Source organism: Diadema antillarum, unplaced genomic scaffold (genome assembly GCF_040938485.1).
Source record: "Diadema antillarum isolate AM-2024a unplaced genomic scaffold, OU_Dant_1.0 seq00000053_RagTag, whole genome shotgun sequence".
Taxonomy (NCBI): domain Eukaryota; kingdom Metazoa; phylum Echinodermata; class Echinoidea; order Diadematoida; family Diadematidae; genus Diadema; species Diadema antillarum.
In genome coordinates, this window is record NW_027271161.1 from 1,488,391 (window position 1) to 1,515,864 (window position 27,474).

Genomic DNA, 27,474 nt, shown 5'->3' on the forward strand with positions numbered 1-27,474 from the left:
CTAAAGGTTTGTTGTCTAAGTGTTATTAAAAACTGCATTCTTCGTTTCAACGGAGGAATCATTGATAGACACGCGTACTTCACAATTATATTTGGAATGATTTTGTGTCGTTATCGACGTGGTATCATGAAATGCAAGTTCGACTTAGTCAGATACTTTGCCAAAATTCAAAGGAAGTCACTGGAGAGGGTTTTTGTTGGTTTGTTTTTGTTTTGTTTGTTTGTTTGTTTGTTAGTTTTTGACGGGGCATCTTTGTCAGTTAGTGTCAGCCTTGTTTTCATGCTTAAACTCAAAGGGACTTTCAATGAGAGACCGAAATCTCCGTTTAAGCTCTCTGGTAAAAGCAGAAGAACAGCTTGATGTTATGGCCGGATGACTCCAGACCTTGGTATGGGTGGACAGAGCTCTGGGAATCCTCATTGTTGTCGTCTTCGTTGTCGTATCGGAAGTATTCCTCCGTAACTCTCATACCGCTGACCTAAAGTGGTAAAACGTACGCGATTGTTGGCAATATCAGTTTTGAATTCTGAATCAGACTAGAAACAGATAACCAGACACTCCCGTTTTGTTTGTTGTTGTTGTTTTTGGGGTTTTTTTTTTTGCAGAAGCAGAAAAATAGTTGATGATTATACAGTCCTATTTTCATTTCATTTGAGAAGAATAATGGGTAATTTATCTGTGTAAAAGACTGCACATAAGTATATGCACTGTATCATTTTGCTCTAATTCTGTTTCGTTTCGTATCTTCCTAGCTTTGGCGTAGCAAAAACAATCAAGTACGTGAAAAGTCTTCGATGACTCAACACTGTGACGTTAACTATCTGCACTCGATCAGTGTTACGTTTATCGTCCGATCCACATTAATCGTACTTTCGAAATACCAAATCAGAACCAGGTCAATTTTAAACACGGCTTTGTGGTATACTGCAACTGACGCGGTCTGTTTCGTCAAAATCTTTAACAATCGTCCTTTTCATGATCTTTTCCTGCTTTCCGAATAATATCACAAGAAGTACTTCAAGCTAGGGTGGAGCATAAAGAATAATTCTTAAACCATGAGATGAAAAGAGACATTCTGTACGTTGCAAGAGACAAAAGTCATCTTAAGTTCATGAAAAAAAAATGTATGATACAAATCTTTTGAAACTTACTTCCTGGCAGGTTCCAAAGCGACTGAACAGAACGAAGTTATTGTCTGTTGGTAGATAGATTCGGTTGTGAGTTGCTCCATCGTTGCGGCAACAGAAATATATCTTGGTGTTCCGTCCATAGCTTCCGTCAGGAACCACTCCCCCACGCGAGTTGGCATTGTTGTCGTCTTCGTCGTCCCAGTAGAGGTAGCCATCAGTAAAGCCTGTTCAAGTAAAAATAAAACAAAAACAAAACAAAACAAAACAAAACAAAATAAAACAAAACGAAAAACATCATATCATTCTGTTTCATCAAATGGTAAGCTCTGATATTTTTACAAGCTATACCAGATGCTGTCTAGGTAAGAAATATCAACGTGCTGTATGATGATTTTCACAGGCATTTAGCATGGCTGCCTTTTGATTCTTACCACTTATTGAGCAGTAAATTGAGCAGTAATGTTGCCTACAATCTTCGTTCACTTTGAGTATACAAGATAAAGAGATGGCATCGTGACATTCCAGGTCTTATATTCATTTACTTATTTATTCATTTATTTATTTATTTATTTATTTATTTATTTACTTACTTATTTATTTATGTATCTATGTATTCATTTTTTTATTCATTTATTTAATTATTTATTTATTTATTTATTCATTCATTCATATATTTATTCACAGCATCTTTTTACAGAAATCATACTGATATCTATACAGTGGTTATGGATACAGCTAACTGATGACGTAATCAGAATATGAGACGAGATTCATAAGAATAAGTAAGAGAACAAAATCGCAGGAAAGCTTACGTCGATTTGTGATGCTTCTGTATTGTCAACAATGCAGTAAGAATGCTAAATGAACCATACGAGCTGTTGGGGCAGTGAATAAGACATTGTGCTCTGTCAATCCGACGTCCATTATTCGAGTACTCTGGCTGTACGTATTGGCTGTGCTACAAGATGATAAGCCAGTTCGGGTTTAGCTCATGGGCACATTGGTGCGAAGGATCTTTCTTTTTTTTCTCAGTCGGTTAGGAGCACGACGTCAACAATCTCTTTTTATAGATATTGCCAAATACCATTTTTGCTCTCAAGTGGATGTGCTGGCAAGCAGCATTTATAAGGATTACATGAATAATCATTACATCACAGATGCTTATCCCAGTGAATTTAAAAACCAACACGCCTGTTGTGATAATTGGTACGAATGACCTTTTCTCTTCCCATGCGCAAAGTGGAACTACATTTTTGTATGTACAAACATGACAAACTGGATTGTTATTCTCATTGTCTATTCCTCAGACGGGAATCACATCCATTGCGTCCGTCCCTTGGTTGCCCGCTTACAAGCATTAATTGCTTCCCTAAACAGCCACTCAAATAGAAATAAAATCACCGTAAAAATTGAAATGCTCAAATTAAACACAAGCAAAATTCTAACGTCTTTATCCATATATCCATTAATTTTTTCGTCTTATTTCGGCTGATTTTTTTTCTGTTTCAGTTTCAGTTCAGTTTCAGTTTATTTTATTTCGACACGGTCACTCACTTCAGCCAATGGCTGTTCTTCAGTGAGCCCGTGAAAAGGTAAAAACAAATCAAAGTAACATAATACATTTTATACTTAGTATACATAAAAACAAACACAATTATCATACACTGTAAAATCAATGACATATTAAAAAAATACTATTTGTATTGAAATAATTCTATAAGATTACTTACGCATAAAAAAAAGAAGAAAAATATGCATATATGTGCACATGTGATAAATGGAAAAAAAAGGAAAAGAAAAAAAAAGTGGGACCATTCAAACGTAAGACTTAATACACACACATCATTAGAATGCAAGTAATCATCTTAAAAATCCTATCTTTGTATAAAACTTATCTATTGCACTTTTGAATGCAACTAAAGAACCACTTTGTTTAACGTCGCTTGGCAAACTATTGCACTTTGTTTAACGTCGCTTGGCAAACTATTCCACATTTGGGCACCACGATATGATTTTTTTTTTTTACATTTGTGGTTGGTTTGGGTACTTCTAACTTGAAGGTTGTCTTCCTCAAACCATACAAATATTGTCTATACGTAAATAATTTGTTTATATGTGAAGGCATGGCATGTTTTTGTTTACAATCTTATACATGATACATAACAGCTATTTATCGCGTCTAACCAAAAGACAATCAATGCTATCATTACACTTTGTTTGAATCATTTAACATATGGCTTCACTTGGAAATTTCCAGTCAACCCGCATAACCACTCTGAGTGCTCTAAATTGTATTTTCTGTAGTTTTTGCAATATGTTTTTGCCATGTTCCCCCATATAAGACTACAATAATCCATCTGGTTCAGAATAATGGTTTTATAGAATATCATTGCCATTTGCTGCGTCATAAAAGGTATAATTTTTCAATAAACACAAACTCTAGTGCAGTTTTTTTCAGCAAGCATTCAAACGTTTTGTCCAGTCTAAGTACTGGTCAATGTGTACACCAAGATTCAAGATTCAGATTCAAGATTCAAGATAATTTATTGTCATGTATAAAATATACATAAAATTTGTTTTCGGACATACATAAAGATAGAGGTGCATAAATGAAGAATATAAATCATGAAATAACTTAAATGAGTTTTATACCATACATACATAAAATACATACATTTAATTAACAAAAAATTGAAATATTGCAGGAGAAAATAAGCGTATATAAAGTATGCATTTTTTTTCCTTCGCCCCATTCGCCCCATCCAGGCACTTCCATATGCCAGAGCACTCCTCCAGTTGAGACTTTAACACATGTTCTACATGGTATCTGATATCCGTGACCCGATTAATGACCGTGTCCTTAATCTTTACACAAGGAACTGAAATACCCTTTAGTCTCCTTCCAGATCCAATCAATAGAAACTCACATTTTGAGGCATTTAGTGCCAACTTATTTTTACACAGCCATGCATTTATTCTATCTAAGTCTTCATTTAGAACTGTCGCCAATTTATCAATGTTGTTACAAGAGTACACATGTGTCATCTGCGTAGAGAGATACCATACTATTCTTTACGCACAAAGGTAAGTCATTTATATACAAAATGAACAGTAAGGGACCTAGATTCGAACTCTGGGGGATTCTGTGGTGTAGATTGAACGCCATTGACAACTGTGCACTGGGTGCGATCTGTCAGGTAGCTGCAGAACCATTCAACCACTGAATCAGTCAGGCTATACTGGCGCATCTTACGTAACAGAGTATAGCATGGTCTACTGTGTTGAATGCCTTCTTTAAATCTAGTGCGACTACGCCTACAAACATTCCTTGGTCAAGTTTGTGGAGCCAGCATTCAGTTACATTAATTAAGGCCGTCATTATTGTTGAATGTTTGGGTCTAAATCCTGATTGATGCACTGCCAGAAGTCCTATCTCTTGAAGATATTTGTACAATTGATCAAATATGAGTTTTTCCGTAATTTTCGCTATCACTGGTAAAATAGATATTGGTCTATAAAATGATTGTTAACCTGCGATCTTTGGCCCGCACCTTTGTATATGGGCGGGACACGAGATCGTTTCCATGCCAACGGAACCTTGTTTTGACGCATCGACAGATTGAAAATATAAGTAAGAGGTTTACAAATATATTCAACAATGGACTTTAGGATAACTGCAGGTACATTGTCCAGACTACATGCCTTATCAGTAGCAAGATTATCATGTAAATGCTTCAGTACTTCGTTTTCTTCAATATCTATAAAACGGAAATAATTTCCACAGTCCTTGGGAGTGGGACAACATGTCCCCGCAGTCATCCGCATACTCACTATTTTCAACATTTTCTTGAATTGTTTTACCAACATTCGTGAAATATGTATCAAAATAGTAAGCTATTTCTTCTTTACCCAACATTTCTCCACCTTCTGTTTTTACTTGTGCTATTCTACCAGTGTCATATTTTTTTCTTCGGGAGAACAAAGTTCAACGATTTCCACACCTTTTCAGATTGACCATTACCGTTAATGATACTATTAGTAATATACTCTCTCTTTGCTCTACGAATTTAAGCGGTAGCCTTGTTTCGTAGACACTTGTATTTTCCCAATCAGCAGGTGAGCTTGATTTCTTTGCCAAACGCTTCTGATTGTCCCTTTCCTTTATGAGTGAGATGACTTGATCAGTAATCCAAGGCGATTCTTTCTTTTTTACTCTTGTTTTTTTTTCTTAAGGGGAGCGTGTTTGTTTATCACCAGACGTATTGTATTTTCAAATGCAGTGTACGCTGTCCCTACATTAGTTTTATTCATGTTCCCATGATTCCACAGATATATCTTCTTTTAGCAAATCATAATCAACTTTCTTTAGATTTCGGGAAATCTTGTATTTGTGTTCAGCTTTGTTTTTGACACACTTTTTACCCCAGCTACAATATACAAGATAATGATCACTCAGAGACATGGGTAGAATATCAACTGTATCAATTTTACCTGGAGTATTTGTCATGATAAGATTAATCGTTGACGAGGTGTTTTCCGTAACTCTGGTCGCCGTCTTAAAGGACAAGTTCACCTTCATAAACATAAGGATTGAGAAAATGCAACAATATTAGTAGAACACATCAGTGAAAGTTTGAGGAAAATTGGACAATCGATGCAAAAGTTATGAATTTTTTAAATTTTTGTGTTGGAACCGCTGGATGAGGAGACTATACAGCTTGTGAGTCATATGCGTACAGCAGTATAAAGAAAATATAAAAGAAAATTCAACATATTTTCACTTTTTTCGCATAAGAACAGAGCAATTGACTTGCCTCTTTCTAAAGGCAGGGGGAATAATATTACCCATAACATTTATCGGTAACGAGTCAGGGGAATTTGTACTTTTTTCAAAAGATGGAATTTTGTGAAATTCTCTTTATATTTTTCTTATATTGTTGTACGCATGTGACATCTAAGTTATTCATACGCTGCAGTAGTCTTCTCATCCAGCAGGTACTGCACAAAAACATCAAAAATTCATAACTTTTGAACGGATTGTCTGATTTTCCTCAAACTTTCAATGATGTGTTCTACTAATATTGCTACATTCTCTCAATCCTTATGTTTATGAAGGTGAACTTGTCCTTTAACTACATTGCTGTAATTGCACATAACCAACGCCTTCCGTTTACTCAAGTAACTGCTTTGTTTGCCACGGTTTATTTTCTGGCATTACGTCACAATTCATATCCCCTAATAAAATATATTCTCGAGATAGGTTTCTATTCACTGTGATACCACTTCAAACGATTTAAAAACCTTCAAATTTGTGTTAGCTAGGCGGCCTGTACCATGAAACAATAAAATATGACTTCACATTTACAGGCTTTATTTCAATCACTAACGTTTCCAAATCTTCGTTTATTAAATCACTTCTCAGTGTATAATCTACATCACTTCGTATATATGCTGCCACACCTCCACCTGCTCTGTTTCTATCTTTCCGTATCAATGAATAATCTTTACATGCAATTTCGCTGTCATCAATAAGCTCATTTACAGAGTTTCGCTTAGCGTTAATACATGGATGTTTGACTTTGACATAAATAATCGGCGTTCATCAATGTTTTTTCTTGAGAGAAGCCGAGCAACTTTCAGCCCAGGACTTACTCGCAGTTTCTTTATTTGTTTTTCCAAATGTAACGACATAATTTTTCCTTTTTCTCCATCAAGCTTCAAAATGTCATGTAACTGCCCAACTGTACTGGGGTCAAATGACTGTCATTATGCGTGTCATTATGCGTGCGTTCTTCACTTTCAGATACATTTACTACTGTATACGCTATATATTTCGCGGGGGTTTTATTTTCGCGAATTTCGCGAGTTGGGAGCTATTCGCGAAATTAACAACACGCGAAAATATTACCTTCCAAAATGAATCCCTTGCCTTGATGATACGAACATTTCAGTACTTATACCATGTCATGACTTACCGAACAGACCATACTGGCTGAGCTTGTTTACGTACATGTATTGTAGCACGTCCACGTCTACTTACGAATACTGCAGAGAGCCGATCCATTATCGCAAGGGGACCACTCGTCAGAAATCTAGCGCGATGGACTTAACCACTTCAAAAACGTTGAATTCTAACTTACTAGTTCGCAGAGTTTGGTAAGTTTTTTTCATGCAGTGTATAACTAGTATCATTCTTATTTGCTAGTAAGTTGAAAATTCACACTTTCTTTGCCACTTCATATTTTCTCTGGTCCCCCAATCGCGAATTTAACCACTCGCGAAAATGTGTGACAGCGGCAATTCGCGAAAATTTATGTACGCGAAAATTATAGCGTATACAGTATATCATTGCCAGCATGGAATGGTAATTCCTGGAAACAACCAAAAACGACAAAACCAATCATTGTCAGTCACAAAGACATCCTTGCTGTATGGAGTGCATTTCAAATGGCACCATCTAATACAACCCGAACATAACAGTGCATTTTTGGGTTTTTTTAAACACTTTTGTTACACATCATACATGGATACTAGTACTTTAATTTCATTATTTATGGTTTACCGGTCATATTTACCAATGCTGGTCATGTCTTATCGCAGTCTCTGTCTGCCATGTTCCTGATGGTGACTCTTCTGTCATTCATTCCTTCGATGCTGACAAGCGCTGCGATATTCCCGTCCTTGGTCCACACCCGCTTCACTGATGACCTGTCCTTTGCTGCGTGGACAAGCTTCCTTCGATGTGATGATAGATCCTCGTGTACAAAGATGGGACTCCCTTTAAAATGGGACTTGGCGTTGAAGACGGTTTGCCGAGCGTTGCATATGATCCGAACTTGACTATGATCGGTTTTGGTCCAGGTTTCTCTCCTTCGATTCCGTTTCTGGGTTTCGGTGTGATGCGATGACTTCTGGAAATACATGTAGGGTCGAGCGAAATGTCCAGGTGGTGGGTCTCGACGATGTCCATGATGAGGTTGTCAGAGTTTTCATCGGCTGTTTCCGGTATGCCGTAGAACCGGAGGCATTCCCGCCTGGAATATTGCTCTTGCTCATCGGGTGCATTCTGAACCTTCTTGAGGTTCCCTTCCAGATATTTGAGTTGCTCGCTCGTCGATTTCTGTTCAGCCTTTGGTTGCTCAAGGTCCAGCGAGATTGCTTGGTACCAAAGGTACACACTTTGTGTCACTTTCTCCAATATGGCGGCCGAGATCACGTCATTCAGCTTTTGGAGAACGTCGTCGCAGCACAATTTGAGATTGCAAGGCTTCTTTCACGTAGTCCATGGTCAATGGAAATGTCTCACTTGGCTGATCACCTGGACATCGAGGGTCTCCTTGATCGTGACTGACCGGAGATGCTGCCCGTAGTCGGTGAGCCCATGGTCCGTCACCGATTGCTTGAGCCAGGGCCGGCGCAGTGTTTTCAAAAGTGTGGGGGCCCACTTCCGGGTTTCATGAGCTAACAAGCAAATAAAAAAAGAAGAAAAGGTCCTCAGGTCATCTCTCCCCGTCCACTTCCGGGTTTCCTCTGCTGACAAGCAAAAAAAAACAAAAAACAAAAACAAAAGGTCCTCAGCTCACTCTCTCCCCTCCCATTTCCGGGTGTTATAAAAAAAAAAGTCTTCAGAGAAAACACATAACCTTACCGCCGCCATGCTTCAAGATCTCAATCTATTTCTATTTTAGTGCCACTTACGTACTTCCGGGTTGAAAAAAGTGTGGGGGCCCAAAGTGATGACACCTTATGTATTCCTTTGTATGGTGCACAAAAAGTGTGAGGGCCCGAGCCCCCACGGCCCCCACGGCCCCCACGGCCCCCACGCGGATGCGCCGGCCCTGTGTGCTTTCCGGCAGCCTTCTCAGCTGCCATTTTCCTTCACTTTCACGTCGTTCACCCACAAATTTCAACGAAATGGACTTCTTCCAATGTTAATCTTGTCAGCTCGGGGAAAGATGAAGAACAGTACAGTGATAATTATATGCGAATTAACGTATTGCATGGTTACACAACACTGTAATGTTCCGGTGCCACATGCAAGCATAACCTCACCAAGGTGCAACAAAAATTCTACCATCCTAAAAAGGAACAAGAGGAATAGGACGAATGCGAAAAAATGGACATTGATCGTCAATGCTAAACAAAGCGTAAGAACGAACCAACACAACACATAAACAGAGCCGATTTTTTTTTTCAGTCCTGACATTGTGCCAAATATACTGCATTTTGTAAGATTAGGATCGAGAGTTCAAAGTGCTCGGCGTACTACAAGTTCTTGTTATTTCTACTAATCACATGCTTTCATACCATCCTCATTACTGACCTCAGTTACTGGTGTGAGTCCTGTGGTGAATAAAAACAAACAAACAAACTCAATAAGGAAGCAAAAGCACTGTGCACGTGCATACAAGCAATCTCTCTCACACGCACACGCAAATACAATTGACGCACACACGGACACATTATTAACTACTAGTACATGTATCAGCGAATACTTACCTGAGGGACAGCTTCCTCGCTTGTAGATGCAATAGGAACCCGGCTGCCAAATCCATTGGCTGTTGTACATGTTGCGGACGGTTTTCATGCAGAACTCATCCCGCCTGTTGTTCCTACCCTTGGAACCACTCATGTGAAAGGGGTTGCTCCAGTAGTTGTTGCTGTTGTCGTCTTCCGTGTCGTGATAGCGAAAACCATTATTATTCCAACCTCCCGGACACCCGCTTGTTGGCTTAGGAAGACCGTATGTGCCCACAGGCCACGTGATGGGTATTATGACACGAGGGTCTGTTTTTCCGAAAAAAATGATATAATATAAATATAACATTATGTATGTTTTTGTATAGACCTCTTAGCAAAGTGGGGATATATAACATTGAGAATGACGACAACACCGGCCTGTGTGGAGTGGAGCAGGCTGTGCAACATCTCCTTGTCTGTCCACTTCTACCAGAGCCTTGCACACAAGACATACAAGAAGATCTGGCAGCTCTAACACCCTTTGCCAGGCAGTGCAACTGCATCCAACATTGGATTGGAAGAATCTGACATTCCATTCAGCGTAGTGACTCGAGAAGAAGAAGAAGAAGAAGAAGTATAGGCCTCTACATGCAAATAGACATGTTGTTATGTGTGTGTGTTTATGCACACGGATACTATGGGGTTTAGAGGCCTTTTTACCTACCATCTGAAATTATGATAATGAAACCTACGGGTGAAACACCGCAAAGGTGTTGCACGCTTCTAAAAATAAAAACCACCTCATATCACCAGCCCGAAGTTCAAACTAGCGGGATATTTTGCGGTCTCTGAAAATAGCCCGATAGTGCGAATGAGCGTCTTTACCAGCTCGAACAGCCCCCACTTGTATGGGGAAATTTGACGCATGCGTACTTTGCATCATTATACTCTGCTTAGCGCGCGGTTGGAAAGTGGATTTCCCAGCGCAAAATCTCCTATATCATGTTGATGTTTGCATGGGCGTTACGGGGGGGGGGGGGGGGGGGGGGGGGGGGCGTGCGTGCGACCTCAACGCCGGACGCTAAATAATCTATTTTTTTATTATCCTTTATATGTTATTTTCTTTTTTATTTTGCACCTGACGCGCGCGCGGAATTTCAACTTTGACGGGCCCGTATGACGTCATTATGAAGTCGGATTGACTTGAAACTTGGTAGAAATATTCCTTGACATTTCAGACATGCGATCCGTGTGAAAGTAAATTAGGGTCAAAGGTCATAAATGTTTCATCCTGTATAACTTGGTGAATACATGTCCAATATTGTCCATATTTTGCACACGCAAAGACCATGTTACGAGAATCATTTCACAAAATAACCACTTTTTGCTCAGATGCCATCTTGGCTGTGCAAAGTGAGGTCAATGGTCAAATATACTTCATTCTGTATCTTCGTTATAGTGTATACGGAATTTGGTACCAAAGATGGCAGAGCTGACTCCCTTTTCTAAATGAGAATCCAAACATCACACGGCCAATGTCCTTAAACACAGATGAAACCTGTATGGTCATGCCTATTGGGATCAGGACTAAAATAATTGATTTTCGAATAGATCGGATCACCTAATTTGTCAATGTTGACAAATTCCAAGTCTAGTTATTATTTCATTTTTATTTTGCACAAGGGACAAGAAATTCGTGGGAAAAAAAAAAGTCGCACCCGGGTTCTGGCAGCACTGATTTTATAACATATCTATTTTGCAGTGTTCACTACTTTATCGACCGTACAGTACCTATACATATCGTACGGTACGGAGCACTTACACGTTTGCGTGTACGTGTATACGTGTGCTGCAAGGATGTAGGCTCTCCGTACAGCACTTTATTTCTGACCAATACAAATCGAAAATGCGAGCCCTAAATTGCGAGCCTTAGCCTTATAAAAATTTTGGAGGGCAAGCATATTATAATTTTGCCCCCCCCCCCCCCCCATAATCAACAATTCCCGAGATGAGAAGACTTTCTTGCTTTTTGACAGAAAAAAAAGTTCCCCCGTAAAAATATTGCAAGGGTAAGCATTTTTGCCCCCCCCCCCACACACACACACACACGAACGCACAAACATAGTCATAATTCCCGATATTAGAAGATTTTCTTGCTTTTTTGATAGAAATCTGTCCAAATATTTCACCCAAAGTGTGCACCAGGTTCCTGAATTTCAATTCTGAAAATCAAAAGTCTCTCTCGTGTGGGAGGGGGATACCCCTCCTCCTCCCTCTCCCGTTTGGTCTATTTTCCATGGACTTAATGCACCTTTAGATTGATAGATTTACAAATGCTTTATCGCAAGTGTGCACCAGACCTGTCACTTCACTTTAAAAAAAAAAATGGAAGAGTTCCGTCGTGTGGGAGGGGATGATTATCTCCTTTCAATTAACCCTTTGCCCGCTTGGTTTTCCTTTATATTATTAGTGCACTAAAAGTCTTGGGGGATTGAGAGCTTCCTAAATTCCAAACGTCTTTATGAGCTATTTCATTTGATTTCTAAAAATGCATCAGCTTTCTCGTATGCATGCAGGAGCATCATTCCCGGAGGACAAGGGGGCAAACGTCTCTCTATAATTCTCGAAATGAAGAAATTTGTCTTCCTTTTTAAATAGAAAGCTGTCCAAATATTGTATTCATTCTGCAACGGATTGTTGAATTTCAATTCTGAAAATACAGAATCTCGCGTTGAAGGGGCTACCTCTCCCACACCCTCCCCTGTTAGGTTTCCAACCATACACTTAGAAAACTTGGGGATTGACAAATTTAAGAATATTTCATCAAAAAGCATGTTTGATTTATCTGTCACTTGAATTCAAACATTTTCAAAAATTCCCTCATCCTCTTTGATTTATGTTTCCCCCGCTCGGTTCCTACCCACTGATTAAGACTCGACACTTTGGGGGACTGACAATTTTCGGAGTATTTCATAGAAGTGTGCATCAGGGGGCAAAACGAGTTTTTGCCCCCCCCCCCCCCCCCCGTGCCCCTTTATTGATCAATCATTGAAAGACCAAAATGAACAATAAAGGCACTTATTTTCGTCTAAAAGTTGTCAATTTCATGTATGAAAATGCGAAATATTTTTTCACCCATGACGGGGCGAATAATACACTAACACTAACAATTTACATATACACTAGCTACTGTACTTCCTTACGAGTAAATTTAAAGTAAAAATGGTAGCCTCTTCGAGTGTGCACCTGGAAACATATATTTAGTAAGCCTTATATTTTTCTTTTTCTCCTATGCTTTGATGCTCATATAAGAACAAATTGTATTGCTCGAACAATGCGATCACTTTTAAGCTTTTAATGAACACATTTCAGGCGAATGGCAAGTGAAAGTGGCTCGCTCCCTCTGCCCGTACTTATAGTAAAATGAATAGTTTTCAGAAGTTATGATCACAGTCCTTCGCAGTGTTTTGTTTTTTCATTGTGTTTAACACCCTATTAGAAATTTGCTTTTAAAATGCTCTACAAACGCGACCTTTGTACTTTGCTTTTACAAAAACCCTACCGTGGGAGGGGGTCCCCTCCCACACCCTCCCCCGCTCAGCCGCTTTGCTCCCTCCCTCGCCGAGGATCTCATCTCACACCGTCACATAATGTACCCCCCCCCCCGTAGTTGTAATCATAGTCCTTTACAGTGAATTTTCTATTACGTTTAATTCCCAGAAATTTGCTTTTAGATACTCTACAAACGCGACTTTTGTACTCTGCTTTTAAAAAAAGTTCCCTACCGTTGGAGGGGGTATCAACCTCCCAAACCCTCCCCCGCTCGATCGCTTCGCTCCCTCGCCGAGGATCTCACACCGTCACATTATGTACTCCCGTATATTGCAATCATAGTTCTTCACAGCGATTTTTTTTTAACGATGTTTAATTTCCTACAAATTTGATTTAAAATGCCCTATGAACGCGACTATTACACTCTGTTTGTACAAAAAAGTCCCAACCGTGGAAGGGGGTATTCCCCTCCCACACCCTTCACCGCTCGGCCGCTTTGCTCCCTCCCTCGCCGAGGATCTCACACCGTCGCATAATGTACCCCCCCCCCTCGTATATTATAAGAAATATTATCATTACAAATATTATAAGAAATATTATCAGAAATTTGCTTTTAGATGCTCTACAAACGCGACTTTTGTATATACTCTACTTTTACAAAAAGTCCCTACCGTGAGAGGGGGTATCCCCCTCCCACACCCACCCCCGCTCGGTCGCTTCGCTCCCTCGCCGAGGATCTGACACCGTCACTACCTCTGTATGTTATAATCATAATTCTTTCCAGTTATTTTTCCATTAAGTGTAACTTATGCTTATGAATACGTGACACTAACAATGTATGTATATTATGTACAGTATATCATGTGAATGTACATGATGATACAGGCACAAAAAAAAATATAAAAAAAAGAATCTCGCAGGTTACGTAAGTGCAAGAACGCATCCCCTTGAAAAAATAAAAGCTGGTGACGCCCCTGTGTACGATATTACAACCAGGGAGGTGAGCAGTACAGCATATTCTCTCCATATCAATAATACGCTACTTTTTTCTTCTTTCCAGTGAGACATCCTATGAAAATAACGATTTGCAGAGTTTAAACGCGTCGTATAAAATACACACAATCTACATGCAAGAATCTTCAGCTTAGGTAGAGTGGACCAGAAGAAGAAGTACAAACAAGGATGCAAAAGCCAGCATGCACGGTACGAAGTTCTATGAAGATGTCAACAACAGTAGGCCTAGTACGCACATGTTTATATCCCTGAATACACCGTGCGTGTTATTAGCAGGGAGGTCACTAGCTTACAAGTAATGCACTTTCCAATAATTCCCCACAGCCAGTTGGATAACCGGAAGCGTGGAGGAATACTGAGAAAATTTCGGGCTGATGGGAGACGCACCCGCGCGCTAATTCACTAAATAGCCCAAAATTTCTTGGGATATTCCCGACCACATAGCGCGCTATTTGCGTCTTCACCGCACAAAATAGCGGGCTAATTTGACTTCGGGAAATTTTCCCAACCCCAAAATAGCGCGCTAATTTGAAAACTCGGGCTGATGAAGACACACCTGTAGGCATAAACAACAGAATGTGACCTTCATGACTTAAAGTGTTTCCCTTCAAATTTTAATACAGACGCTACGTTTCTGTGTCGACTGTAACGAGACCATTGAAGGTACTGTTTACCATTGGAAGCAGTGATTTTTTTTTTTTAATCGAATTATTTGATGCACATTGTGTTGGTCATATATCACAAAACATCCTACCATACAAAAATGTCGCAATAAAGCCTTCTCAATAAACCATACCTGTAGAGGGTTTATTCTACAAATAATCTTATCATAACTTTTTGTTCATATTCTGTGTATATTTAACAATACTTAACATTGATTATACTGATTAACATTTTTACATTGGTTGTTTTACATTAGAAACAACCAACACATAAGAAAACACATAGGCTCTATAACTACTCAAAAAGTGCGGATCGAACATTGATTATACTGATTAACATTTTTACATTGGTTGTTTTACATTAGAAACAACCAACACATAAGAAAACACATAGGCTCTATAACTACTCAAAAAGTGCGGATCGAACATGAACGGCACATCGAAGTTTAAATCGCAGACCTTTTTTTTTTTTGCCACAATACGTAGACGTATGAACTGGCGTATTGTGATATTTCTTACTCGAACTGGCTGTTACTCTCCTGTGTGACGCATATCTCCCCAAAGCAGTGATAACGTTCCTACGAACAGAGGCTCGATTCCAGGTGGAAGCACAGTGCTCGGAATAATCACGACGGAGCCAAAATCGATCGGTGAATGCTTCATTCATTATCATCATAGTCAATTTTATTGGTTCTGGAAGAAAATAATAACAATCAGATGTTAATGATAATGACAGAAATATAAAGAATTCGTCTTCAAGAAGAAGTTAAGTATCACTTGAAACTTTAGTTTATCGAGAGGTAATAAACTTTCGAAATTTAGCACAACAATGCCCACTTCAAGACGTGTGTGTGTGTGTGTGTGTGTGTACGTGTGTGTGTGTGTGTACGTGCTTTTTTGTGCCATGGGGTAGGTGGGTGCAGGTGTCTTCACTGGTGTTAAGATAAGAACAAAATGATATGTAGTGACCAAGAGTATTGTGATATTGTGCCGTATGCTCTTTGGCGGGAAAATTAAATTCAGTTACTCATAATCTTTGAAAATCGGAAAATTGGCATGCATTCTGGTATTTAACATTGTACTACTACAATGACGGCGTGTGTGACTGTAGAAATACACTACGTGGGGAGACAGCGCATTTCGCCATAGAAATGGCTGTGTGGGTGTGTGAAAACATTGTTCACCGTTTAGTGAAGTGCTTCCCACCGCATACGACGAATACTGTCTCCCAAATGAAGTCCCAGAATTCATGTGACTATTGAAGGTCTCCATATTGACCGAGAGAGAGGCGCTAAAACCCAAGTAGCTCCCTTCAGCGCTGAGGCTACTAGCAGTCTGTATGACGTAATTAGAACAACGAATATTATGCTCCAGATAGCTTCACGTTTATTGAGAAAGTTACATTAAAATTGAAAGTGATTGAAGGCAATTCCAACGTACACTAGCACATGTATTTATTCCAAATGAATACAACAAATCTGACAAAGATTTGATATGGAATCTTATAATCAAACAACGATCAGCTGTTCCAGGCTAATGAATCAGCGATTTTCAGTTCCTTGCAGTTTTCAATCTATTCATGATAGCTCATATAGGCCTATATTGTACCCTTTCCCACGAAAGCCTCATGAAGTCCCCAATATGATTTATTTTCTGAATTGTATCTTGCTAAGAATAATACAGCATTCTTGTCCCACTCAGTATGTTCTTTTTCTTTTTCTTTTTTTTTCTCGGGGGGGGGGGGGGGGGGGAGGAGGTCTATCAATTACGTGTGCAATCGAGGTAAGGATAATATCTATACAAAATCACCTGTCATTTCATATTGCCGAAAAGTTGAATTGCATATCGTATTCACCCAAGGGAACTTCGTCAATGAATCTACACAGAAGGAAGACTGTACAAGGCTGCCCTCCGACATATCTTGGAAAAAAAAAAACTAGTATAAGAAATGGAATAATCCTGAGATGGAGTTGTGTTTGCCCTAGATCGATTATTTTTTTAAACACTAATTGATATTTCAGTAATTGTACAAATTAGTGAATGACCTATAAGTTCAGATACAATATGATAAAATTATTATAGGGAAATTTTAACAGTTGAAATCCCACAGTACCTCTCTAGCAGCGTATTCCACGAAAGATGTGGTTTCAGATTCGTAATTCACTCCCGAGCGTTGTCCGACATCCACTTCTGTTATGACGTGCTGAAATATAATTATATGAATATTATGTGCATAAAGGAAAACGTGGTCATGTGTACAGACAAAGGAGTGCTTCCATGCGTGCATTTCATGAGCGAATGTTTGTGTAATAACACATGCTGCAATATACTAAAGGACCCGTTTTTATGCAAACACTTTCATTGCAGGAGTTCAGTTCCATTTGTTTTGGGTGAGTGGGGCCTGATGGTGACAAATTTGTAGCTAAACAAAAGCATCCACAATCTGCCCTATATAATGTGCATTGAGGCGGGATAATCAGAACTTTGATTCTTCTTTTCTAATTCAAAATCAAAGTCTGAATATGTGTTTTCCTTTAAAAAAAATCAAATCAAAATCAAATCAAGTCAATTCGAAATAATTGTGTTTTGTCCACAGAACTCGGAACGTCTTTTCGAGTTCTGTGGTTTAGTCCCTATTTGAATAAGCGATACCTTAGAGAAGTGCTGGTACGTCGAGGAGCCCTCTTGGTAGGCCCTATATTGTGTCACGGTATGAATCGAATGAAGTTCGTACTTGTATTTTTGAGGGGGTTTTTTTTAGTTGTTCTCAGGACAGACACAAACGAAAGATTCCATAGCCCATAGCCATGGCTGTACGCTGAAATGTTTTTTTTTTCCTAAGGGGGAAGGGGCAACAATATGTTCAATAATTGGGGGAGGGAACTCTCGAGAGAGGTAGCGAAATGCAATCCAGCGGGGGAGGATGTGGGAAGGGGAAACTCCCCTCCCACATGACTCATATTACGCATTTTTAGAACTGAAATTCTACGATTCGTGCAGACAGCTCGTAGGGGGAATATGAGGAACATTTTACCATAAAGAATGAGGAACAATGTCAAACGACAAAATGTAGTATCTGAAATCTCTTTGCCCATGTGTGTGTGGCTTCATTTTTTAGGTCTATAAGTTGTGTGTACCGACGGGGAGGGGTGGAGTTTATATATATATATATATATATATATATATATATATATATATATATATATATTTAGGACTAAAATTCAAATATCTGATATTGCACTCTGTCTGATGTCTCATATTCCAGGAGTGACCATAATGATGGCTGATCGTTTAGAGTATACATACTACAAAGCTGGAACACGTACACGTCGGCTGAAAGACGCCCTTGAAACAGCTGGGAAGTATTCCTATGGACAACTTGAACTGAACCAAAACGCGTGTAAGTTCATCGTTAACCAGCCGACTTTCATCGGAGGTGTCTTTAATGACTAATTAGGAGTCCAGAATGACCCTAAGAAAGTGACAGCAATCCTGACCGTGTGTAGGATGTCCAGAAAATTCACGGTACAACCAACTACCAAGGAAAGTTCATCTCTTCTGTCGACAAAATCAGGGCCCCGCAGAAGTGTACTTTCTTTTGAAGAAATCTATATTTCAAGATGGTTGTCAAGGTGATACAAACACACTTACCGTACCCCAGTCGTCAAGGAAGTCCATGTAACGTTGCTGATTATACGAATTCGGCAGCTGGCATGCGCTTGCCACGAAGTCCTCTCCTAAAGGGTATCTTCTAGCCTGTGCCAGTGACATCTTGTAGCGGGCATGGCCCAAGTTTCTTACAGTTTCTGTGGAGAAGTACACTGTCCTACGCGACGACACTCTGGAGGCAATACTCCGGTAACCTGAACACAAAGGGCAACACAGTTTAAGCTCTGTTTTAACAGGCCATGCCCCGACAACGTTGGGATAATCAATAATTGTCTGAGTGTCAAGGCCAGATTGTGGGGTTGACCTTGTTTTGACGTCTGCCCGATGGTTTTTGATGATTTAACCCTATTTCGGGGGTGCTGAATCCATATCTGGATGACGCAATTCTTGTACATGAATCCTTAAGGGTTTTGAGACATTCAAGATGGCCGTCAAAATGGCCACCCAAACCCGAAATTCCTATGTACTTCCATCTCAATGGTGAAAACTTGAAAACAATTGGTGGTTTTACCCTATTTCGAGGGTCCTGAATCCGGGCTTATAGCACAATGTAAAAAGTTTTGAGATATTGAAAAAAAAAGACCGCCAAAACGGAAATTAAACGGAAATCTAAATCGTGAGAAATTGAAAACAACTATACTTCTTCAGTCCCTTTTGAACATTACTGTGAAACCAGTTCAAGCAGATACCTTGAAGATTAAGATGTAGGTGTGCCAGCAATGAACCATGCAAGACTGCAGATTGAATAATCGCAAGATTATAGCCATTACGGTTTCCGTTACATACAAAAGTTTTAAACACTAATCAGTGGACAAGACACGCCTTTCTCAATCATGATATGATAGTGATGAAGAGATGGTTACTGAGATTATAGAAGATTACTCGTCTTAATCCATGAACAATCAAATTGGTTTATTTGTTTATATCGGTGCTCTTTACATGCTTTAAGACATTGTTTAAGACACGAGCGGGATTTTTTATACTTATAATTATACTTATATGCATACAAGAAAACATATAGGTCTATATGTTTGCAAAGAGCGGTTGGCAAAACCACAGGTAACGCACCGTTGCCAAAAGAGAGAAAAAAAACCCAAACAAACAAAAAAACAAAAACAAAAACAAAAATTCCGACAACATAATGCCGCAATAAATAATACAGTGCTCCTGGACGAGTATTGTAGTTACGCAGAATGCTTTAGGAATCATACTGATTTCTGATTATAGTGGTCAAGGATACAGCTAACTGATGACGTAATCAGAATACGCGACAATTTCAATAAGAATACGACACGAGATTCATAAGAATACCAGACAGGTTTCGACACCTATTGCAGCAGGCCACACTGTTTACTCAAACCGAAATAGAGTAACTCACATCTTACAAATATTTGGCGACCATGAAACCATTCTGATTTTCTATTCAGCAAAATAAAATCATCAGTGAATACGCATATTCACCCAACGTGCGGCCATTCTAGATACTATTGACTTTTGGCTGATTTGACAACTTCGCTCAAGTGACTTGCATCTAAAAATATGCATCTTTGCTTTTCGCCCTGGATTGAATCCCCTGCTCCACTTCAGATCACAATATTGCACCATTCATACAAAGAGTGAAAAGGATTTTGTCTGTATGCAAGATATTCGAATATCTTAAACTTTCAAAGGTGCAAGAGTAAGTTGTATCAACATGGTTCGGCTTTAGAACCCTCGAGAGATATGACCATCAACTTATTTCCATTTTTTTCGCCATTCTATAAAGAGATATTCGTAGTGGAATCTTAATTTTTGGCAGCCATCTTGGCAGTCATCTTAAATAGCTCAAACCGTAAAGAATGCAAGAGTCGCATCAGCCAGATTCGGCTTCAGTTCCCACTGTCAAAACCATAATGTTCTCATTGTTTTTTATCATTTAGAAGGAAATACATTCTAATATCTGTTTTGGTAGCCATTTGGCAGTCATCTTGAACAACTCAAACGTCTAAACAATGCAAGCGTTACGTTTTGCAGATTCGGATTCAGCACCTTCGATATAGGGTAAAACCACCAATTGTTTCCAATAAATTCTTCACGATTCAGATGGAAATAAATAGGAATTTCCGGTTTTGGCGGCCATTTTGGCGGCCATTCTAAATATCTCAAAACCCTCAAGGATGCAAGAGTTACATCATGCTGATTCGGATTCATCACCCTCGAAATAGGATAAAATCACCATTTGCTTTCGATTCTTAACCATTCAGATGGTCACCATTTGCTTTCAATTCTTAATCATTCAGATGGTCATTTTGAATACCTCAAAATTTAATCTAACAAGGATGCAAGAGTTGAATCATCTAGATTCGGATTCAGCATCCTCGAAATAGGGTAAAGCCATTAATTAACACCAGGCACACGGCAACACAAAGTTCAGCCTCCCAGACTATGACCCCGTTTACCGTGAGTGAAAAGGCCGGGCTCGGCCCGGGCTGAGCCCGATTTTCTTTTTACTGTAAACACTCAAAAGCTCGAGTGTTTGTGCGGTACCAAAAACGGCCGCATATTTGGCCAAGCTCTGGAGGTATACGTGACAGTCTCGGTTCGGGCTCAGCCCGGGCTTGATTTTTGTTTTGGGTATCGCGAGAAGAGGTAATATTTCCAAACTTAACTGCGTTTTAATTCAAGCTATCATCGAATCATCATAGCTGTATATAATACATCGTTTCGTTCTTCCACGCCCCTTTATTCCTCCTTGTGTTCTTGAGCGGGTAAAACAGATAACCAGTGAAGGAAAGACGAGCTGTGAGGGTGATGTTCAAATTACCAAGTTCGCCCTGTATGAAAACCACATAGCCTTATGTATGTATATATATATATATATATATATATATATATATATATATATATATAATAGAGAGAGAGAGAGAGGGGGGGGGGGGAGGGAGAGCGAGAAGCTTAGGGTCCCGACCGTGTACAGCACCAGTGTAGCTCCTCCATTATTCAGTGCGAGAAGAAGAGTGTGACTACTCAGTATTCGTGGACGAAGGAGGTTTTATGCATGGAGTTCTAACTGGCTGTTTTATTCAAACAGCTGTCAGATTTCTATTGATGTACGAAAGAATTCCACAGGTGCACTTGTGCCTTTGATGATCGATGTTCGACGCCGCCGTCTTGCTGAGCAATTTGAAGATTGATTTTGAACGTTATATAATGTTGGCCATATGTTGCTTATTTATTTGTTAAATGAAATGAAATTTGACTTTATGATAACGCATGTAAAACAAAAGACAATTCCGTCCAGAAATTTGCGCAAAAGTGTAAATCAGAGCTGTATCATGTGAAAATGTTTAAAACTGTACCATTCTGGAAAGCTGGTTTATCACTTTTCCACTTATGCCCCAGTCACATATAAACACGGGTGCTCAAGGATCTACACGGTCATCCGGGGAGATCCGGGGACGTCCGGGGAGATCCGGGATTTTGGTATGACTGTACACACGGTATCAACACGGCAGCTATACGAATAAGGCCGGAAGAGCGCGGCGTCTACACGGACAAACACGGCATCTACACGGATCAACACGGCAGCTACACGGCAGCCACACGGACCACCCCGGATTGCTCTGCCAACACGGCAATCCCCGGATGACGCCGGATGTTTTTGACCTCCAAAAGTTGCCGTGATGGCCTCCCGGCGTCAACACGGATCTCTCCCCGGATCAGATCCGGGGTGGTCCGGGGTGATCCGGGATGTCTATGTGACTGGGGCATAAATTTCCACAAATGAAACTAATATGGAATAATCTTCAAGTATAATTCTTTATTGATAGATAATTATATCAGATTAGTGACCGGGTATGACCAGTGGAGTATTTTTCATCTTTATTTCAGCATTTTTTGCTCAATTTCTATTCGTGCATCCTCATGTCTGTACTATATACCTACCTTTTATAAGAAGGGATAGCGAAAAGTAATCACCATCACAAAGAAATATCTTCCTTTGAAAGTGGCTAGTGATTATGCAATAGGCGTTTTCACATTAGCCCGAAAAAAATCCAAGCTCGAGATATCTTTTAATTTCCCAAGTCAGAAAATAGCGCGCTATTTCGAAACATCGGGCTGATGTGAAAACGCCTAATGAGACACGAGACACGAGTCAATTGTCTTCCTATCTGCGCGGCAGGTCCCTGTTTGGCACATGCTTAATTTTTTTTTTTTTTTTTTTTTTTTTGAGCGGCGGCTTCGAACATCTAGCAAAGGAAATAAGACGGTTGTGACTCCATTCTCTAGAACCTCCTTGCGTGGACGTAGGAAGTAATCAACGTGTGTGTTTATTGCCGAGCTTTCGGTCTTGTTTAGACCTTTATTCAGGGATGAAATGATGCAAAAATGACTCACGCGTATGGCTACACTCGTAACAATATAAATCGAACTAACTATATACATCGAACTATATATTATATTGTTCATTGCAAATAGCCTGCGCCAGAGCCTCAGTCTGCATTGTGATCCCGGCGCGCTCCGAGATAATCGTTTGTTTACAAGCAGAGCGCAACTTCGACAAATAAAAATTGAAAGGTTTGAATTTAGCCGGAGCCGAGCCAGTCACTATAAACGCACAGAATTGCGGGGCCAGGGTACCACAATTTATTGAGGCCGAGCTCCGCCTGGGCTCGGCCCAGCCTTGCACTGTAAGCGGGGTAGGCCTATACAAGTAGGCCTATACAAAATTCCTCGTCTCAGCGGCAATAACACCGCAGAAAAGAGCGAGGGGTACAATTTTAAACAGATACACACCGGAGACCTTCTTCCGGGGTAGATTTCCATTACAATCCACCCATTCATGCGCGAAGGGGGTGTGATTATACAATCCATGTACGCGATCAGGAACGATATTTAGGCTGATTCTGTTTGAACTATTGCGCGTGCGTGTTGAGTGCTTGTCGAGAGCGTTTTAAGACCCCGTTTACAGTGCGAGGCTCGGCCCAGCCCCACTTCAGTGTAAACGCGCAAAAGGCCAAATGCGGGGCCAAAATTGGCCTCGCATTTGGCCTCGCTCTTTAGGCGGTCTCGGCCGCGGCCGAGCCCGGCCTTTTCTCAATCCCCGTTTACAGTGCGGGGCTGGGCCGAGTCGCGGCCGAGCCCAGCCTCAATTGCGGGGCCGAGCCCCGTAATTTTGTCCGTTTACACTGTCGGGCTCGGCCGCGCTTTTAATTCAAACCTTTCAATATTTTGTCGTAGTGGCGCTCTGCTTGCAAACAAACGCAAGTTGGTATAGTCTGGTTTTCAGACCCTTTGCCAACTGGATTCCGTGGCGACGAAGTCGCCGTTCGAGCAAAGGCCTTTGGCGAAGGAAAAATATCCTTTGCAGGACAAAACCACCTTAAACTATACTAGTTTTCGACGTTGAGGGGGTTAATATCCTGAATGGCGAAATAGTACGGGCAGAGGGTTTAGAAGCCAGACTAAAATTGGCCGCGCATTTGGCCCAGTTTGCGTTTACACTGAAAAAAGGCCGGGCTCGGCCGCGGCTCGGCCGTGGCCGAAACCACCTCCAGAGCGTGGCCAAATGCGCGGCCAATTTTGGCCCCGCATTTGGCCTTTTGCGCGTTTACACTGAAATAAAGGCGGGCTCGGCCGCGGCCGAGCCACGGCCGAGCCTCGCACTGTAAACGAGGTCTCAGTGTAAACGCAAACTGGGCCAAATGCGCGGCCAATTTTAGTCTGGTTTCCAAACCCTCTGCCCGTACTATTTCGCTATGCAGGATATTAAGCCTTTCAACGTCGAAAACTAGTATAGTTTAAGGTGGTTTTGTCCTGCAAAGGATTTTTCCTTCGGCAAAGGCCTTTGCCCGAACTGCGACTTCGTCGCCACGGAATCCAGTTGGCAAAGGGTCTGAAAACCAGCCTATACCAAAGTGCGTTTGTTTCACTGGTTTGTTTGCAAGCAGAGCGCCACTACGACAAAATATTGAAAGGTTTGAATTAAAAGCGCGGCCGAGCGCAGCCCGGCAGTGTAAACGGACAAAATTGCGAGGCTCGGCCCCGCAATTGAGGCTGGGCTCGGCCGCGGCTCGGCCCAGCCCCGCACTGTAAACGGGGTCTTACAGAAGGGTTGCCGGGGTGATGTCGCGGTAATGTGGTGATAATTACCCGAGCTGCCTAGGATAGAATTTGGCAAAAGTCACCGCGACAAAGTCCAAGCAACATTTTGCGGGGACCAATTTAACAGACAGGGTAAAGAAGAAGAAGAAGGGAAAAAAAATGCCCGGACGGCTAATTGTCGTTGTAAATTTGGTTTGAAAGGCTCTGTTAAAACCGAGCTTAAACTACGCGGTTGAGCTCGTTTACATACTGCCGACCCATACTTCATTTCGCGACGCATAATGTCTTTTGATTGAGCACGGAACCTGTACCATTTTTCTCATTTTCGAAATTATTTCTTTATTGCGCCGGACAAATATACACACTCACATTCACTATCCTCTGGATGTTGGCGGGCATATAGTTGAGATATACAGCTTCATGACAATTAGGTCATGAATAATAATTGCATCACAGATGCTTATCTCGGTGAACCAAAAAACAAATCAACATACCTGTTTAATATCATAAATTACCTTTTTCTGCATGCTCAAACTTGTTTTCCCGTTGGTCTAATGTTTTTGAGTTGTTTGATCCTATTTCGAATATGCTGACTGAAAATCTGGATGATTCAACTCTTTGATACTCGGTGGCTTTGAGATATAGGCCATCTATGATGGCTGATCCATCAACAACAACAAAAATGAGCTGCCGCCAAAACAAGGCCTCTGGACCCAGACTATAGTATATACTATACTCTCCCTATTAATTACACAAACTGTACTACGACACAACTCATTCACCAGTACAGACACCTTTCTATAGTAGTAGTAGTAATAGTACAGTGTTTTTTCTCTTTGTCTCTCTCTCTCTCTCTGTGCCTTTCTTTCTTTCTCTCACTGATTTACCCTTTTCTTTTTAAGAGTGTATCAAACATGATTATCTCTATATCTATTTCTACCTACATCAATAGCACTTTTATTGTTCATTATCCCCTATACGCTACGACACTCCAAGCCTGCATTCCATAATAATAACAAGGAAAGATTTCAACTTACGGGTGCTTGCAGCAAATTCTACTCTGGCGAACAGGCCACTGTATGATCCTGGAGAGTAAGAGAGAAGCATCAAACAAAATGGTTACTGCTTGATTATACATTCACAGTGGACTGAATTTCCCCTTCTCTGTTAAACCTTTGCTAATGGAATAACTTAAATAATATACGAAAGTCAACGAGAGGTTGTTATATCTCGTAGGTAACCAGTTACTGTACCTCTAGAAGCATTTGAGACTAGCAAAGCACTCGGCTAGAGCCCACCAAGCAGTTCATTTCCAACTTTCGGTATGATATTGTGATTTCTATATTCTTATTACAGTCCTACATTACAGCTGTATTAAAAAAAACAAGCATAACCAGCGGCCATCATCTTAACATTATAGTGTACAAAATGAGTTAAGTACAATAATCTCACCTTTTTCATTTTTTAGTTGGATATGCATTTTATGCTGTAAAATGGCCTTATTTTCCAGTGACAAGGAATCCTTCGAAGAATTCAACAGTACTCTTGAATCCAGACGGTAATTTGGGTCAGTATCAATCATCTTCTCCTTGTGTCATTATCGACTTTTCGTGAGAATTTCATCCAAATCCGTTCATAAGTTGTTTTAGTTATTTTGAAAACAGACACACAGAGAGACTGACAAACAGACAAACAAACTTAACGAGGCATAAACATAATCTTGGCAGAGGTGAATTCATTTTAATGTCAATTAATGCAGATTGACAACTATTGTTGCTATTCTTTTTTCGTTTTATAAGGTTACGACATTATAAACACATAAAGAGCCTCCCAAAATGTGCTAATTCATGATGGTAGCTAATTCAAGAATTATTGTATTTTGAGTTCATGAAGGATTATCTTTGTTAATCTGCTTTCAATCATGTCGTAAGGCACGTTGAGGAGCCTGTCGGTGGTGCATTTTTTCCCTTTGTTGTTGTTGTGGGGGGTTTTAATGCAGAAATGAAATCAAAATTAAATAACGGTTATACCTCCGGAACTGTACCAGGCTCTGATATACCAAAAAACAGAGCATGTATTTGTGCACGTTACTTGGCTCATCTACCTCCTTTTTCCTTTTACAGTTTACACGCTGCTGCTTGCAACATCACAAGTTGACAGCATATTCTGCAATTGCCCCCCCCCCCCCCCATAAAATCAAAAGATGTAGATACTAGTAAGTAGAAAAGACTGGTTTATACAACAACAAAAACGTCACTCATGTTTTTCAAAAGACGCAGCGAATATTGAAATCATAAATGTAGAGCACTAACCTGCAACATCGACCTGCGCTGACAACTTCGAAGCGTAGCTGGCCGTACCGTAGAAGGTCCTTCTTGTTGATGTGGTGACGGCGCTGCTGCGGGGCACAAATATGCACTGGTCTGGAATGGAATATCGCCCGTCCGTTGAGATGGCCCTACTATTCCAGGTGAGTCCAAACACTCTGCGACCAACGTTGATACCGGGGTCCACCCCACCAGAGGCTAGGTCGGCGCCTTCAGGATTCCCATCTAAGATGTTGTAGCCAACGCCGATGAAGTTCAGTGCGCTCGGCCTGGGCAACGCCCCTGTGGGACGAGTGTGCTGTGACAGGCACACCAGAATAGAGATGAAAACGAGGCGGCCTGGCATCTTTGTGACTTTCATAAAACGAAGAGGGAGGAAAAAGAAAACACTTAAATGCTTATGTGCATTCGAATGATAGTCAACTTGTTGAAAGTAGTTGATCAAGTAGAATTCTGTTTAGAAGATTAGACAACGGGCCGATGTATAATGAACTCCAAAATAAATCAAAAATATTAGAAATGAAATAAAGTGTAAAGTAGTAAAATCTACAGTGGAAAACTTGGATAGATATAAAA

General features: G+C 40.4%; 1 protein-coding gene across 1 annotated transcript; it reads right to left on the bottom strand.

The window, feature by feature from the left end:
• Positions 1 to 265: 265 nt before the first annotated feature.
• Positions 266 to 27,244, bottom strand: LOC139725669 (uncharacterized). Its single transcript, XM_071636759.1, has 9 exons — positions 26,884 to 27,244; positions 25,609 to 25,656; positions 18,470 to 18,681; positions 16,932 to 17,021; positions 16,003 to 16,153; positions 15,344 to 15,511; positions 9,630 to 9,917; positions 1,152 to 1,354; positions 266 to 478 (listed from the first exon to the last, which is right to left on the bottom strand). The coding sequence occupies exons 1-9, from the start codon at positions 27,242 to 27,244 to the stop codon at positions 326 to 328; spliced, it is 1,674 nt and encodes a 557-aa protein (XP_071492860.1). The 3' UTR covers positions 266 to 325.
• Positions 27,245 to 27,474: the final 230 nt, after the last annotated feature.